This window comes from Prionailurus viverrinus, chromosome A2 (genome assembly GCF_022837055.1).
Source record: "Prionailurus viverrinus isolate Anna chromosome A2, UM_Priviv_1.0, whole genome shotgun sequence".
NCBI classification, from domain to species: domain Eukaryota; kingdom Metazoa; phylum Chordata; class Mammalia; order Carnivora; family Felidae; genus Prionailurus; species Prionailurus viverrinus.
In genome coordinates this window covers 169467567-169484461 of record NC_062562.1, presented here as the reverse complement: position 1 = coordinate 169484461, position 16895 = coordinate 169467567, and the positions used below count along the sequence as shown (strand labels likewise).

Genomic DNA, 16895 nt, shown 5'->3' with positions numbered 1-16895 from the left:
CTTAATATTTTTGCCCTTTCTTTTTTAAAACAGCTGATAGAAATTAATTGGACAGGACTGACTAATCTTCTCGATATCCCTGGATTAAAGTAAGTATGATGTCATGGCCTATGGTTAGCTTGTTTATGATGTAACGTGCAGTTCTAGTGTCATGGGAATAGCACAGAACGGGTAAGGCCTGTGTCCAAGGCAGACTCTGAGCCTTTTCACAAGCTCTCACATGTGACTCAGGTGAAGAGACTCAGATTCCTGAGACCTGCGTCTGAGGCATGGGGACCAACTGAGTGAAAGGCGAGTGGGTGAGAGTGTTAGACTGGGTCCCTCACCCTTCATTTCACTTTTTACTCACATGAGGCATCTTTCCAGCTTTGGTGGGTTTGTTTTTTTTATTTTTTTACTTTTTTTTTTTTTTAAGTAGGCTCCATGTCCAAAGTGGAGCTTGAACTCATGACCCTGAGATTAAGAGTCACATGCTCTACCAACTGAGCCAGCCAGCTGCCCCAAGTCCCCAAGTGTTGGTGTTTTAGAAAAGTAGCAGCCTTTTAATAACTTGTAAGTTAATTTTTAAATTCGGTTTTTATTATTTTCCCAGAAAAATAAAGGAAACTTCAAAAATGAGTATATATTATAAAACTAGCCTTCTGGGTTGTTTTCAGGCTGTGCTGCTGCCTTCCGTTCCTCCAGCATCCCCTCCCGGAAGGCAGGTGTAGGCACTGGCCTGGGAACATGTAGTATCACCCAGGAGTCTGGGTGTGAGAGCTGAGAAACCTGGAGTTTCTGCCTTGTGTCCCTGGGAGTCCTTCGTTACTCTGTAGCAGTCTCACATTTAAATTTTTTTTTTTTTTTAACATTTATTTATTTTTGAGACAGAGAGAGACAGAGCATGAACGGGGGAGGGGCAGAGAGAGAGGGAGACACAGAATCGGAAACAGGCTCCAGGCTCTGAGCCATCAGCCCAGAGCCTGACGTGGGGCTCGAACTCACGGACCGCGAGATCGTGACCTGGCTGAAGTCGGACGCTTAACCGACTGCGCCACCCAGGCGCCCCAGCAGTCTCACATTTAAAACATGAGGGAATTTGGGGCACCTGGGTGGCTCAGTTGGTTAAGCATCCAACTTCAGCTCAGGTCATGATCTCACAGTTCATGGGTTCGAGCCCCACATCTGGCTCTGCGCTGACAGCTCAGAGCCTGGAACCCACTTCAGATTCTGTGTCTCCCTCTCTCTCTGCCCCTCCCCCACTCATGCTCTGTCTCTCTCTGTCTCAGAAATAAACATTAAAAAAATTTTTTATAAACATGAGGGAATTTGCCTAAAACAAGCTTATGAAACTGTGAAGGGCACATTCCTGCTGTGAGGGAAATGAAGGCTTCCTCATTGGGTCACAGCCATCTGTCTTATCTAATGGAAGGCAACTGTTTGTGGCAAACCTGTTAGTTGTTGCCAAGCAGAAGGTTCTAGAATCCTGCCTTTGCTGTTTACTTTTGTATTTTAGGGTTGCACTATATCACTTATTGGTTACAGTTACATATGTTCCTGGTAGATAACGTTTTAATGTTTTTTTTTCTAAAATAACTCAGAAATTAAAATTTTTTTTTTCTATTCCTGTGTGTTTGTTTATGCCCCTAAAATGGTAATTGGAAAGAACTTTATTTTGTTTCATTATCAGGGAAAAGTTAGGACTTTAATAAAGTGAGGCATAGTGGGGCACCTGGGTGGCTCAGTCGGTTGAGTCTGACATCGGCTCAGGTCATGATCTCACGGCTTGTGAGTTCGAGCCCTGCGTCGGGCTCTGTCCTGACAGCTCGGAACCTGGAGCTGCTTTGGATTCTGTGTCTCCCCCTCTCTCTGCCCCTCCGTTGCTTGTGCTCTGTCTCTGTCTCTCTGCTCTCTCTCAAAAATAAGTAAACATTAAAAAATAATAATAATAAAGTGAGTCCTAATAATAAAAATCTTTTTTAGGTACTGTGGTTTTATGGATCTAGAAAATACTGTTACTTTAAAAGATCTTTGCAAAGAACAGACAACTTTAAGAGTTCTTGAAGTATTCATTAGGATTCTTGTTTGCAAGCAGCAAAGCCAACTCAAGTGGTCTTAAATAAAAAAGTAAATAAATGAGTAGGGGGCGCCTGGCTGGCTGTCAGAGAAACATGTGACTGTGGATCTCGGGGTTGTGAGTTCGAGCCCCACATTGGGTATAGAGATTGCTTAAATAAATAAACCTTAAAAAATAAAGCAAATGAGTAAATAAATACTGTTTTTTAAGACAACTTGTTCGTGTATCCAACCAGTAAGTATTGAGTGCCTGCCATGAGCCAGCCACTGTTGTTAGTGCTGGAGTGTAGCTATGAACAGAACAGCCACACTCCTGTCGTGGAGCTCCACTTCCAGTGGCCCATTCCCAGCCCCTGTCGCTGGGCAGGCTGGAGCATTGTGTGGATGAAGTCAGGCAGGTTTTGGTGTCCAAATGATGCCCTAAGTGCTCTCTGTCCCAATCTTGAGTCTGCTGTTCTCTGCATGGGTTTGTTATCAGGCAGGCTCTTGCTATGAAGTCGCAGCTCCTCTGTTCTTCATGCTTAGCAACTTCAGTCTAAAAAGAACCTTCCGCTGGTTCCAGCACGAGTTCCAGGGCTGATTTCTGTTTGTCCACCCATCCTTGGACAGATCCTGTGATTCTGATGACCAGGTCTTCTGCCTGCTCCCAAAGGAGGAAGAGAGGACCAGGGTGAGGGGCTGGGGGCAAGCAATGGAAGAACCTGCCCCAGACCTCTCATCCAGGCGGACAGATGCTAGGCAGCCAGCAAAACAACAGATCACTGTTGCCATTTAGTGTGGAAAATGTGTTCTCCTTTGTATATCTTGGGAGGGCTGAAATAAACACAGCCTTGTCCAAAGCAGCTACCCTGTAAATAGCATCATATTAGTTGCCTTACAGGGTGAGCCAGAGGGCGTGTTTTGCCTTGGCAAGCCTGCAGCTGGGGGAAGTCAGTCCCAAATCATTTATTTAAAAGAGAGATACAGGCGCACCTGACTGGCTCAGTCAGTAGAGCATGATTCTTGATCTTGGGGTTGTGAGTTCAAGCCCCATGTTGGGGGTAGAGCCTACTAAAAAATAAGAGGTGCCTGGATGGCTCAGTTGGTTGAGCATCTGACTTCAGCTCAGGCCATGGTCTCATGGTTCGTGAGTTCAAGTCCTGTATCACGCTCTGTGCTAACAGCTCAGAGCCTGGAGCCTGCTTAGGGTTCTGTGTCTTCCTCTCTCTCTGCCCCTCCCCTGCTGGTGCGTGGTGTCTGTCTGTCTGTCTGTCTGTCTCTCTCTCTCAAAAATAAACATTAAAAAAATACTTAATAAAAAGGGAGATCTATATCACACACATGTCTGTATACATTGAGATACATATATACATATACTCCATTTTATTTAATGATTTTTTTTTTTTTTTTTTTTTTTGGTCAGAGAGCATGCGTGTGGGAGAGGGGCAGAGGGAGATTGAATCCTGCGTAGGCTGCACGCTCAGTGTAGAGCCTGACATGGGTCCCGATCCCACAACCCTGGGATCATGACCAGAGCCAAAATCAAGAGTTGGACACTCAAAATGATTGAACCACCCAGGCACTCCTAATTAATGATTTTATATGTAGATAGGTTCTCTTTATATAGTAATAGCTTTAACTATTTTATGTATAGAATCTTATGCATGAGACACACAAAATACATACTTAGTATTTAGAGAAATACATTTATCATTAAAAATATATACTCATGTATATTAGAAGTATAGAGGGAAATACCATTCAGAAACAAAGCCATGGGACACGAGCGTCCAACTCTTGATTTTGGCTCAGGTCGTATCCCAGAATCGTGGTATTGAGCCCCACATCGGGCGCCGTGCTGGGCATGGAGCCTACTTAAGATTCTCTCTCTCCCTCCCTTTGCCCCTCTCTTCCTTTCACATGCTCTCTCTCAAAAAAAAAAAAAAAAAAGCTATGGTATAAAAGGAATATATAAAAACATCTTTTTAAGTAAAATTGTGTATTCATATATAATATATATAATATACATAATTCTGTAAAATTTATATAATATACAACATTCTGTATTTGTATTTTGTATTTATATAATATTTTGTATTTTATGTTATAAAAGTAAATAGTAACTTTGAACCTAATATAATGAAATCTCGCCTTGAGCATTATAAAATGAACCTCTACATGCTGTATTCATTGATTATGAAAACGAAAGTTATCATAAGATCATAATGCTTGAATTGCTGCGCTTCAGCTTAAATTTTGACTATCCCCACATGTTCCAACAAAGAGCCCTACAGGGGGATAGAAACAAAAGTGAGGTAAAGAGGCAGCAGTTCCAAAGGACAAACAGGACTGGACACGATAGGAAGCCCTTCCAGTGTGACAAGATCGTGACAGCAGCCGGGACAAGCAGAGGGGCAGCCGGGAGCAGCACCGCAGCTCGGGAAATTCTGGAGGAGCCTGGACATGTGCACAGGGGGATAGAAAGGAGAGCAGGGGTGAGGCACCAGGGTGGGCCTTCTGCTGCTTTCCTGGGTGCTGGGCCGGAGTCTGCACAGCTGGGCGGGTGGTGAGGCGGTCAGCCTGCCACCATAGCAGCTAGGGGATTCTTGAAAGCAAGTCGTCATCAAAGGGGTCTCTGCTTCAGCAGATTTTTTTCAGCAGAAACAAAACCAGTATTTTGGAGGGGGTGGGGGATGCCTGGAGTAAGAAGTGCTCCGGCGTCCAAGCCCCGAGGACCGCCTCACACCGCTGCGTAGCAAACACGTAGCCGGTGTCTGCCGCCTGAAACCCTCTGAGTCTCTGTGGCGTGTTAACGTCTGATTAGCCGACCTTTTCAGAGAGTTGTTGTCCGCGTTGTCTGTGGGGTTGTGGGTTTTCAGTCCTTTTTCCATCATGAATGGAAATGTTCTAAGTAAGGTAAGCGCTGTGCCTCGTCGTTGTATTTGGATGCCCAGCTTGCAGTGAACGTTCGGTTTTTATTACTCACTGAACAACAGTGACTTCCACTCTGTCCCAGTGGTTATTTTTATATGTATGGTTACTTTACACATTTATGTTAATGTAACACCTGAAAAGTCCTGGCAAGAAGTAAAACTCTCTTAAAAACTTTTCAGTTCTGGTTAAAGGCGTTCTTCCATAGAAATGAAACTTCATTTACATGCGCTTTCAAAAATGTTGTCACATACATACTGCTTAATTCTCAAATTTATCCCAAAGAGTAGGCAAAAATATATCAAAAGTACATTTGTTTCTTTATCCTCCACAGCTTTATACATATTACTGAGTTCTCTGGGCAGTAGTTAATTCAAAATTATTACAGTGGTGAGTACCCAAGTACAGTGTGAAGAGAATAAACTGTAAATTCTTCTACTTCATTGGGAACTACGGACATATAATGAGAGAGAAATTTAATGTTAGAAACATGGAATGAGTAGATGGATGTTTGTTATGGTATTCTCTGCACTTTTGTGGATGTTTGAGATATGCTAAAAAAATGTAATGTATCTTAGTATTAGGTCAATGATAAAGTTACATAGAATGTATGAAACATTTAGAATATTATGAAATGTAGCCAGAATATATTACCTTGTGTTTTCAGCTCTACTCAACTATATATCTCAACTATACATGCGCACACACACACACACACACACACACGTGTGTGTGTGTGTGCGTGTTTGTGTACATACACGTATACATCCCACATAATGGTCACCATAGCCATATCACAGCTACTGCCTTAAAATGCTTGTTTTAAATACTGTTTTGGAGAAATTCGACAACTCCAGCCCTGTAAATGGGATATTAGGTCATGTTTGTGCTTACCTTTGCTATTAAAGGCAAGACCTACTATCGATGTGCCTGATAGTTGGTTTGTTCTTTTTTATTGCCCTCCTAACAGTGGTCTGTCAGATACCATCATTCTGGATATAATATCAAACTACCTGGTGCTTCCCAATCGGATCACCGTTCCTCTTGTCAGTGAAGTTCAAATAGCACAGTTGCGGTTTCCTATACCAAAGGTAAGTATGCCTGCGCCCCTGTTAGCACTTAGGTGCAGATATGGGACGGCCTATCGCATATTTGGGTGTTGTAACTTGCTGTGGTTCTCTTAGCAGTGACCTTGCCACATGGATCTGGATGTGATAGTTTGGCCTGTCACGGTTCTTGAGGGATTGGCTAAGGTACACCACAGAAACTTCAGGGCAATTCTTAATCCTCAGCCGTGAACATCCACGGTGCTTATAGGGATTTAATCCTGCAAATGCTATTCTGCAAGTCCTAAAGGACAGCTGTGACAACTTAGTTGTCATCTCAGAAAGCATATACTATTTGTAATAACAGAATCTAAGAGCGTAGTACGCGATGGGAACTTCGTGTAATGACTGGTACACGTTTTCTCTCAGAGATGAGAATATGGTCATCTCGAGTCCTCGAATAAGTTAACGTGGCAGAAGCAGTGCTGCTGTTACCAACTGCCCTGGATGAAATGGGAAGGCAGGCCTGGGTCTCAGAGCACAGCCCTCGGGCTTAATAGCAGCTTTGGTCTTGGGGTGTATTACTTGGCATGTGTGGACCTCATTTCTTCATCTATAAATTGGGGATGGTGCCTAGCACAGAGTTAGGTCACAGATATTGGAGTCACCTTCATTTGAGTAGACTAAGCAGCCTCATCCCACGACTGAGAACTTGCCGGTCAAGGACCTAGAATTCCCTCTAATGGTCAGACACGTGCTTGGAGTGGATAGGCCCTCACAGGTTAGTGAGAACTGTTAATCTTAAAGATAAAACCCCCAGTTATTTTACCAGCAAAAATGGGTTTCTTCAGGAACAGCAGAGAATTGCCGTCTGGGACAATTAAGCTGTGGCAAAACCACAGGTGATTCTGCAGAACAGAGGAGAGGAGGCCCTTTCACAGAGGAAAGGGGGAGCCGGGAGGGGTGAACTGGGAGCCCGAAGTGTGGTGGCTGCTCGTGAGCTGAGCTGTCACCAGGGGAGGAGGAGACCTTCCTTCCTCCTGCCGGGCTGGCAAAATAGTATCACGTGGAAGGTGCATCTCTTCCCGTCGGGTCTGCAGTGGACAGTGGAGTGGTGGTGCCTGAGCCCCACCCCCAGTGCTGGCCTCCGACCCCATTCTAAAGGTTTCCTTTAATTAATTTTCACAGAGCTTTTCCTGCTTGGTCCTTACCCCCATCCGTGTAGTCTGTCTGCACTCCTGTCTGTAATGAGTGTGATACTGATGCACACAGGACAGCAGATTTTTTTTTTTAATGTTTACTTATTTTTGAGAGAGAGAGAGAGACCCAGAACATGAGCAGGGGAGGGGCAGAGAGAGAGGGAGACACAATCTGAAGCAGGCTCCAGGCTCCGAGCTGTCAGCACAGAGCCCGATGCGGGGCTCGAACCCATGAACTGTGAGATCGTGACCTGAACCAAAGTCAGACACTTGACTGAGCCGCCCAGGCGCCCCAAGTTGATTTTACTCAACAGAAGGTGTGGAATTGGCCCTCTTTCAGTGGAGGTGTTGTGTTCAGTGTTCTTCCTGAAGTGGAAGGAGACAGCCTTTCCCTGGTGTTTGTTAACTACATTTTTGTAGTTAACTGGATCTCTGTAACAGTGCACAAATCCTCAAACACCTATAAGCTTTCTTATATTTTTTTAAAAGTACCAACACCCCAGCTAATTGGTGCCCAAACTAGTTATAACATGGGCATTCAGGTTTAATGGAACACTACATATGAGAAATGTCATTTTTCTTTCATTTACGATTTTCATCTCTGAAAATGCAAGAATTCTTTTCCATGTAGAAATCCTCATGCTCCTTTGCGTCTTATACTTTTTATTCTCTGAGCACGGTGAGTACTGAAGCCGCGCCCAAAGCCAGCCTTCCTTAACCTTGGGTTTAAAAGCCAGCACTACTTAAACATGTTGCCAGATTATCTAAACTTTACACACATGAAAATGTAAACAGAAAATTCTCTAGGTTTTTAAAAGTGTATTTATCTGTAAAAATGCATGTCTTCCTAGCTGATGGGGTCAGGAATATTGCCCAGTGATTTTAAAAGCGTTTGTTTAAGGGGCGCCTGGGTGGCTCAGTCAGTTAAGCATCCGACTTTGGCTCAGGTCATGGTCTCATGGTTCATGGGTTCAAACCCCATGTTGAGTTCTGTGCTGACAGCTCGAAGCCTGGAGCCTGCTTCGGATTCTGTGTCTCCCTCTCTCTCTGCCCCTCCCCTGCTCGTTCTCTCTGTCTCTCTCTCAAAAATAAATAAACATTCAAAAAATTCTACAAAAAAAAAAAAAAGGTTGTTTAAAGAGAGGAGAATGCTGCTCCATGTTAACTTTACCACCATTGTTTGCCTTGAAAGAAGTGTGAATGGATATTTTTTATTTTACCTATTAAACAACATTTTAGGAAAAGAAAACTGTGTTTAAAGTCTATGAGTAAATGCGTATTTCAAAGTTTCAGTTTCTTCTCTATAAACTACATTTAATGACATACAGCTGACCCTTGAACAGCATGGGTGTGGTCACCGACCCCTGTGCAGAAAGTCGGCATGATTTCTGACTCCCCCAGAACTGCACCAACAGCCTGCTGTTGACCAGATACCGTACTGATAACATGAGCATTTAACACGTATTTTATATGTTCTATGTGTTTTATTCTGTTTTCTTATAATGAAGTAAGCTAGAGAAAAGAAAATGTTACTAAGAAAATTATAAGGAAAAGAAAATACATTCATGGCATTTTACTGTATTTAGTGAAAAAAATCCTGGGTGCCTCGTGGCTCAGTTGGTTAAGCATCTGATTTTGGCTGAGGTCATGATCTCACAGTCTGTGAGTTCCAGTCCCGCTTTGGGTGAGCTCGAGCCCCTCTTTTCTCTCTCTCCCTCTTCCCCTCCCTCCCTCCCTCTCTCCCTCCCTTTCTCTCTGCCCCTTGCTCACTTGCACCCTCTTTCTCTCTCAAAAAAAAAAAAAAAAAACACGTTTGAGTGGATCTGCACAGTTCAAACCTATGTGGTTCCAAGGCCGACTGTATTTCATAGGATTGTTCTAAAACTGGAAGTAATCATTGCATATGAAGGGCTTAGTATCACGTCTGAGACATCCTCTGTTGGTTACCAATTACTGTAGCACCGAACCATAGGGCTGTGTTGGTGACCCGTAAGGCTCTGTGACTCGGGCTCCTCAGGCTCCTGGAGCACAGTGTCACCGTGGGGCCACCGACTCCCACCTCGTTCTCCCTGGTCTGGTCTCCTGACTGAAAATAGTACCACTCCAGTGCCGTCACCTGGTGCTGCTTTGGTTTTTCCTCAGCGCTGCCACCTGCGTGCTCCACGTTTACTTTCTGCTTTGCCACACGACAGGAGGGTCTTTGTTTCGTTCCCTTCCGTCCTGTTTTTAGGACGGTGAGTGTGCACAGCGTTGTTCCCTGTCACGTGAACCAGTGAACAGTCCACGGGTTCTCCTTTTCTCTCAGGGTGTCCTAAGGATACATTTTATCGAAGCTCAGGACCTTCAGGGGAAAGATACTTACCTTAAGGGACTCGTCAAGGGAAAGTCGGACCCCTATGGGATTATTCGAGTCGGCAACCAGATCTTCCAAAGCAAAGTCATCAAAGAGAACCTCAGTCCGAAGTGGAACGAGGTATACGAGGTAAGATGTGCCCAGTGGTGTCGCCTGGCTTCTCCAAATTCTGAGTCCGCTCCTGTTAACACAGGAGTGTGGTTGGTGTAGAGGATACTTTAAATCCTTTTTGCTTTAATTCCCCATCTTTAAAAAGCATTGCCCCTTTCTGTCCCTTCCTCACAATATTGTTGTCATGCCAACACATAAACGACACATAAATTTTAAACCTTGATGACGTTAAACCATCGCAATACATAATTGGCAGAATATTTTTCATGGGAAAAATGTTTTATGTGGTTAACATATGGAAACATACAAATACGAGATTAGTTATGTATCATTTTGTAAATTCTCATTTAATACATCTGGACATCTCTACATGTTAGTAAATACAGATGGACCCGATTTGTGATTGCCATTCACTTCTTTACCCAAAAGAGATCTTGACTATTCATTCCAGCATTAGAACCGCTGTTGTAACAATGTCGTAGGAATATATTTTTCTTCACTTGACCAAGTTTTCTCCAAAGAAGCTCGTCAAGGTGTTATTGCTGCGTCATGAAGTACAATTTGAGTAAAGGAGTGATACATTTTTGCAGAATTGTTCTTGGAACCGTTGTGTGGCTTATACGTCACCAGCTTCCCATCCTTCCGGTCCAGGCTGTTGCCAGATGGCTTAATCTCTGAGTGGTGGTACGTGGGTCACTAGTAGTTATCCCAAGAACAGGACTTGAACACAGCCACTTCAGGGCTAGTAAGGTGTGCTAACCTGTTCTGTTTGTGGGTGCTGTCTTGTGACCTCCTTCCTGAGCGGTGGAATTTGACTCGGTGAGACTAATCCCAGGTAACTGGAAACACGGTAGACTATGTGGGCAGATGTTTCAAAATGATCTCCCACGGAGAAGCATATGTGGTTTGACAATGAGCAAATGTAAGTGCTTAACCACTTAATAAGAGAAAACTAGTGTGGTGCTCTTTACCATAATCCTCATATTCAGCAGGTGCCGACGTCAGTAAAAATGTAAGATAACTACCACTCGTTATTTTTTCAGGCTTTAGTCTATGAACATCCCGGACAGGAATTAGAGATTGAGCTCTTTGACGAAGACCCGGACAAGGATGACTTCTTAGGAAGGTAAACCCTGAGGCGAGGAGAACACTCTTCCCAGTAGTCACACTTAAAACTACCGCAGCCTTGAAAAGTAGGTGTATGTGTATGTAACGTGTACTGTTAAGTGGCTCTTAGATACAACATTTGTTTCACTTTAGACTTCTCAAGGTATGTTTTATTTCTCTCACATTTAAGTATAAGAAGGAAAATTCTACATCTACGACCATCACAGCAACCACTAGCTGTGTGTAGCTATTTAAATTAATTGATTAAAACTAAACAAAATTTGAAATTCGCTTCAGTGGTTGTACTCGGCCCCATTTAAGTGCTCATAAGCCACATCAGAGCGTGGCCCCAAAGGCCAGTGCAGCTCTCCGGCTTTCACGCCGCACAGGCAGCTCCCCTCTAGGGTGTAGAAATGAGGTTTTAAACGTTTTCAGTTTGTCGAGTTTTTTAGGGAGCAGGGGGGATAGTAATTTACACTGTGCCCTACACATTGGAAAAATAAATACTGATTTGTATACTTAAATTGAACAACCAGTACAGCTGAAGAAATGGGCTTTTAGAAAAACACATCTAAACCTAATCTTTATTATTTAGCTGAATTTCTTGTGGCCAACAAGATACGGGTATAGATGACCTTGGACAGGCTTAGCCTCATCAAGAATGACCTGTGTATTCTGTGACTTCAGAATTCATTCCTGAGCTGGTTTAACAAGGGGCGACTGAAATATTGTAAGCAGGGCAGTAAACAGATCAATTTTGCATTTTAGTAGAGCCACCGTGTGGCTTAGAGTGGCGGGGACTGAGACTGGGGACTACGGTGATCGACCAGGAAAGAGCTGTGAGGGTCTGACCTGGGGTAGGGGCAGGAGGAGGGGTAGCTACGAGCGAAAATAGGAGCGGACTTCTCCCACCCTCGTCATCTCTGGCTTCCGGGGGGAGTGCCACACTTTGCCGTAGAGCAGGGTGTTTAGGGGAAGGAGGGGCTCTGGGAGATGACTGAGCCAGAGGCCTCTGTGGGCTCCAGATACTTGATGGTCCAGAGCTGAGGAGTGAGGATGGGAAGGCTGTAGAGACAGACGGCAGCACCAAAAGAGAGCTTGTCGGACAGGAAGGCTGAATATTTCCACACATTTTTGGCGTTTTCATATTCTGTAAATAGCTACATTATAGGGAAGACCACATTTTTACAACTGTCATCCTGGCTTGGCCAGACTGAGGGTCCTGACCTCCCAGAGACTCACCCCCCGCTTGTCCCTTACTTCCCTTCGTAGTTTTGAGACAAACCTGAGGAAGCTTCCGAACGAAGTCTGTCTGTTGATAAACTCTAGCATTTTGATGCATGTCCGTGTACTTTTTCGTAGACAAGTGTTTAAGGTTATTTCAGTGTTAAGAAGTATGTTTCTATATTCTAAAGTTGTTGTGTTGTTATTTCCATAGTCTTATGATTGATCTTATTGAAGTTGAAAAGGAGCGCCTTCTAGATGAAGTAAGTTTTCTCTGAGTTCTTGTTCCATTTCACGGCCAGTGACAGACCTGCTGCCCGTCCCCACTGTGTTCCGAGAACCGAACGGTCACTTCACAGACACTGAGAACTTAGGCCCTTCAGTGTTAGCAAAGTGAAAAGAAAGAAGTTTGACGGCCCAGTCAGATGGTATGTATCGAGAGCCCAGCATATGTTAGAAATTCACGAGTACAAGCACGACACTCTGGGAGTCAGGGCAGAGGCCTGTGAGAAGCTTCCTAAACGTGGGCTCTCGAGGCGCTGGAGGTACAACAGCTAGGGCTGTGCGGTCGAGGAGAAATTGTCACGTGGGCGCCGCCTACAAACGCAGTGGGAACTCACAAGCAGACACTGCTTTCAAGCAGGACGTTGCCATCAGAATAAAAAGCGTTAAAAGCGAGGAAAATTTTGAGATGGCTTCTAAAAGATGGGTGTGATTGGGACAAGCAGGACATAAGGAAGCAAACAGATGTTGAGATCCACTGTTCCAAAGTAACACATGCTCCTTCCTGTGCACTCGTGGCAGCCCCTTAACGCCGAGTATTTGGGGACTAGCTTTGATTAATTGCTTTGTGATTTTTAAGCTGAAACAGCTGAATACTCTTTTATTGAGAAGTATATAGTGGTGAATAAAAACAAACGTGAATTTCTTTGATACTGAAATTCAGTGTTTGGTATCCATGTTGTATTATCTCTTGGCCCATAAAGTCTATTCAGGTCCATACATAGAAGCCCTATGGTGCTGGACAGGACTGGAGCACGTTGGAATCCTTGTGTGTCCATTAGGGATGAAAACAGTGTTTACTCCACCATGATTTTGTTAGGGTTCAGTGAGGTAATGTTAGTGAAGCCTTCAGCACCCTCCCTGGCCAGGCTCCAGCGGCTGCTCTCTGGGGTCGTCAGCTCATTAGAGATCGGGCAGGACTCCGTCCTTCAGCAGTAATCAGAAACAGTCGGTGCCTCCCAGGGAGCGGCTCGTAACACTTGTGGAAACTGCTTGACTGGAAAGTCTGACTCAGGAGAGCTGTTGTGAATGTTCACATTCTCTCCTCAGTGGTTCACCCTGGACGAGGTCCCAAGAGGAAAGCTGCACTTGAAACTGGAGTGGCTCACGTTGATGCCAAATGCTTCAAACCTCGATAAGGTGCCGTGATGGAGTGTTTCCCCTGACAGCTGAGATTAGAATCTCTAGACTGCATGGCTACTTGGCTTACAAAAATTACGGCAGTGATTTTGATTATTGTGCTCTAAGTCACTACAGTTGCATCAGGGGTAAATTAAAGGTACCGGAATGTTTTAAAAGAAGGATTTATAGGTCCTTCCCACCTGCTTTACGAGACCTTCACGTTTCATGCTTGATATACTTTGGGGGTTTGGCGAGCCGCAGATCACCTGTGCTTTATTTAATTGATTTGTGTAATTTTTTTTTAATTTTTTTATGTTTCTGAGACAGACACAGAGCATGAGTGGGGGAGGGGCAGAGAGAGAGAGGTAGACACAGAATCTGAAACAGGCTTCAGGCTCTGAGCTGTCGGCACAGAGCCCGACGAGGGGCTCGAACTCACAAGCCGTGAGATCATGACCTGAGCCAAAGTCAGAGGCTCAACTGACCGCTCACCCAGTCGCCCCTGATTTGTGTAGATTGTCATTAAAATATATTTAGTGTTTTCATTCTCTCTGTGTTGCATATATTGGATGGTTTATTTCACCACCTTTCTTATTTTCTTGAGCATTACAGACATAATCAGGTAGAAGTACTCTAAAATCTTCTGGAAACACACCTGCTGAGGCTTTTTGTCCTTTCCTCGTAGGTGCTGACAGACATCAGGGCTGACAAAGACCAAGCCAATGATGGTCTTTCCTCTTCGTTGCTGATCTTGTATTTGGATTCAGCAAGGAACCTTCCGGTAGGTAATGCCATGGGAGCTCCCTTGGGTGCCCGTTTTCTGGCAGTAGATCTTGTGTTGAGCCACACCGTGTCACCACTGTTGCTCCCAGGAGAACAGCAGAGGGGAGGGGTCAGTGTGTATTTGCTTCATGAGTGTAATTTATGTTTCTGCATCTTACTGATTGTCCAGAATGTTCAGAGTTATCTTTACTCTGACATGCTTTATGAAGAAATCTCCATTACATAAGAAAAGGATGTGCCTGGTAGTTAGGGAAGAAGATACTCCGTAGAAAATCACTAATTATTAAAATGGAGTTCCCTAAGGATGGACATTGTCTTCTCTGGCATGGGAATAAAACAAAGCAGCTCTGTCCACGGCCCCAGAGTCCACTCTGGCTGTGGCGTGGCAGGACGGCCGGTGGGCAGCCCGGTAGGACAGGCGCTGGCTGGAGCCCCTGGTGCCCTGTCCCGCTTGGCTCCCGCGGCCCGGAGGGAGAGCCCCTGCTCGTTTGCATCAGAACTGTTTGCTCTTAGAAAACACTGTGAAGTGCAGCTTTTATAGGTAATGACCACAGCTGTGGGGAAGAAAAATCCCACCGTTCTGTTCGCGTGAAGTCTCACGGGATCCTCCACCACCGTACTTTAAATCCACTATTTAGGGTAACGTGATCATTATATAAATGTTACATTGTTTTGATCACTTTTTTTGAGTGCCAGTTCCCATACCCAGCGGATGGTCATTCCTGCCTTCTTTCACTGTGTTAAACACCAGAGCAGTTCTGTTGAGGTTTGCAGGCTGTTTCCCTGCTAAGCCTGTAATAAGTGCTCATCCATCCCGGCGCATTTGCATGTAGTCTCCCTGTGTCCTCTCCTTGTTGGCATCGACGTGGTGGAGACAGACGAGAAAGCAGAGTGTTTACTGCCCTTCACAGTTTGCATCCAAGTGTCTCACGTCAGACTGTCCTCGTCTCACCTCCCCGCGGAAGCCCACGGAGTGCACACCCCACTTCTCCTCCAGTGCCTTCCAAGCTCTGAAAATTGCACTTCACTTGCACTAAGCTCAAAGCAAAGTAAACGTACTTTGTGCATCCCTGTGTTTTAGTTAAGGTTTTTGACAAAATGCAATTGATCTGTTTTTATACTGGGAAGATGTAGTTGAACACTGTGTAATTATATGCAACTGTACTCTTTCTTTCAGTGAAGGTTTCTTGGCTAATTTTAACTTCATAAATTCTTAATTTTTCTTAAAATGTTACTTAACCTTTTGGCCAGTCTTCCAATTCGAACTCTGACTTTTTCCGTTAACGATCTCAATTTGGGGAAAGTTGTTTTGTTGTTATTTAACCTTCCTGCAGAATTTCTCATACAGTAGAACTTTTTGGTTTTTAATCACAGTAATGTTTGTTTTACAGTCTTTTATAATGCCTGATGGAAGTGAATTTGTTATATATTTTAGGATACGGAGAATAGTATTAAGTGAATTGGCAAGAAAGAATTAGGCCTCTTTCGAAGTGTGTATTTTGTCATTAAATTGAAATTTGAGTAATACCACGTAAGCAAAACAAAAGCAAAAATGAATTTATTAACCTTTTATTAAAATGGCACTCTGTGCATGAAGTATGCTCTGTCTGTCAGAGGCAAAGGATCTTTGCAAAACCGCTGCCCTCTCGGGTGTTTAAGTTAAACGACAGCGTTTGCCCACCAGTTCTCCTGCGTTTCTGTGGGATGCTTTGACTCTGCCTTTTGCAATCCTGTTTATTAGTGCTTCTTGTGCGTTCACTGACCGCGGTCCACCATTCTTTGCTTTCTCCTCCTGTTTCCACTCTCCTAAGAGTATCTACGAGGGAAACTTTGGGTGTGGCTACTTAAAAGAGAGGCGAGCGTCGGGACTAGTGTTTTGTGAAAATACTACCTCAGTCTATAGAGCACTATTTGTGAGTTCTCCAGTGTTCTTTCTTCCTTTTGTTTTAATGGAGACTGCTAGAATGTGGGCTGGAACTTCTAATGCCATCTATTCAATGGTGGAATGATGTGGCATGCTTTTTTAATTTTCTTGCATGATTTCAGTTACTGTGCGTGTGTTTCTTTTGTGCTTGTTTTGTAAAAGTAACACCGCTGTAACCAACTTTGGTGACTACATCTGATGATGAGATGAACAAATCTGGTGAGTCGTGAAGAATCCTGACATTCCTAAGCTGCTACTGGCCCTTAAAAAAATAAAGATAAAAATTCTTCTGAGGGGAAAATGAAACCATAATAATTAAAGCCGATTTTCTGAGGGTTCATCTCAATGTGAGACGTAAATGTTTATTTGCAAGCTTCCAGAAAACGTCCTTAGATCTCCTTTTCCCTCCTGAGGAAACACAGAAGTGTCAGAACTTGGCCTTCCTTGAAGTGCCAGCTGTACCTGTGGGGATGGTCAGTGAAGACGGATGTCCACCTGTTGCCCTGGAAACGTGCCTTCTCCTCTTTTTCACCAGAGCTCCTAAGGGAGAACAAAATACATTGAGTTTATGATTCAGCTTCTTTTAAGGAACTGAAAGAATATCCAGGAGAGGGTAACTGAGCATTTCTAACCCACTTATTTGGGAAGCTGACTTTGATCTTCTTACGTCTGTTTCCTGGGGTCTTGCTCTGGGGCCCTGATTCCTGGTACTACTGTTCTTGGTGCTTGTAGCAGACAGTTGTTTTTACTTGCTTTAGGGTCAAAGAAAGTCACCGATG

At 44.1% G+C, this 16895-nt stretch overlaps 1 protein-coding gene across 3 annotated transcripts in view; it reads left to right on the top strand.

Moving 5' to 3' along the window:
* ESYT2 (extended synaptotagmin 2) overlaps window positions 1-16895 on the top strand; it is an 82701-nt gene that overhangs the window by 45455 nt on the left and 20351 nt on the right. For all 3 annotated transcript variants that reach the window (XR_007146435.1, XM_047830848.1, XM_047830839.1), the window contains exons 7-13: window positions 34-89; window positions 5936-6056; window positions 9516-9692; window positions 10718-10800; window positions 12220-12268; window positions 13338-13427; window positions 14095-14190. Coding sequence is in view for 2 of the 3 variants with exons in the window: in XM_047830848.1 (XP_047686804.1) it covers window positions 34-89; window positions 5936-6056; window positions 9516-9692; window positions 10718-10800; window positions 12220-12268; window positions 13338-13427; window positions 14095-14190 (672 nt within the window). In the remaining variant the exon portion in view is untranslated. The remainder of the gene's footprint in view (window positions 1-33; window positions 90-5935; window positions 6057-9515; window positions 9693-10717; window positions 10801-12219; window positions 12269-13337; window positions 13428-14094; window positions 14191-16895) is intronic.